Source organism: Antrostomus carolinensis, unplaced genomic scaffold (genome assembly GCF_000700745.2).
Source record: "Antrostomus carolinensis isolate BGI_N321 unplaced genomic scaffold, ASM70074v2 scaffold28490, whole genome shotgun sequence".
NCBI lineage: Eukaryota > Metazoa > Chordata > Aves > Caprimulgiformes > Caprimulgidae > Antrostomus > Antrostomus carolinensis.
This window is the reverse complement of record NW_010286911.1, coordinates 9,619-9,876: the sequence shown is the minus strand read 5'-3', so window position 1 is coordinate 9,876 and position 258 is coordinate 9,619. Positions and strand designations below refer to the sequence as shown.

Here is a 258-nt window from a genome sequence, read left to right as displayed (position 1 = left end):
CGCTGACAGCCATCGTGTCCCACCACAGGCCTAGCATGTCCGGGCTGCACCTGGCGAAGAGGGGCCGCGAGCACAGGAAGATGGATCTGCAGCGGGACTTCACCGTCGCCTCGCCGGCAGAGTTCATCACCCGCTTCGGGGGCAACCGCGTCATCGAGAAGGTCTTTCCCTCCACACGCCCCTGCCTTTGCCTGGGTGGTGGGTCGTTGCTTTTCATGGTGACACCCTCAAACGTTGTCCAAATCTCCTGCGCCCACC

At 63.2% G+C, this 258-nt stretch overlaps 1 protein-coding gene across 1 annotated transcript in view; it reads left to right on the top strand.

Annotated features, from left to right (window-relative positions):
- Nucleotides 1-23: 23 nt before the first annotated feature.
- Nucleotides 24-258, top strand: part of LOC104532544 (acetyl-CoA carboxylase 2-like) — a gene marked incomplete at its 3' end in the record, with an annotated part of 9,823 nt that continues 9,588 nt past the window's right edge. Inside the window, 1 exon segment of the mRNA XM_029087397.1 lies at nucleotides 24-161. Coding sequence (XP_028943230.1) covers nucleotides 36-161 — 126 coding nt within the window.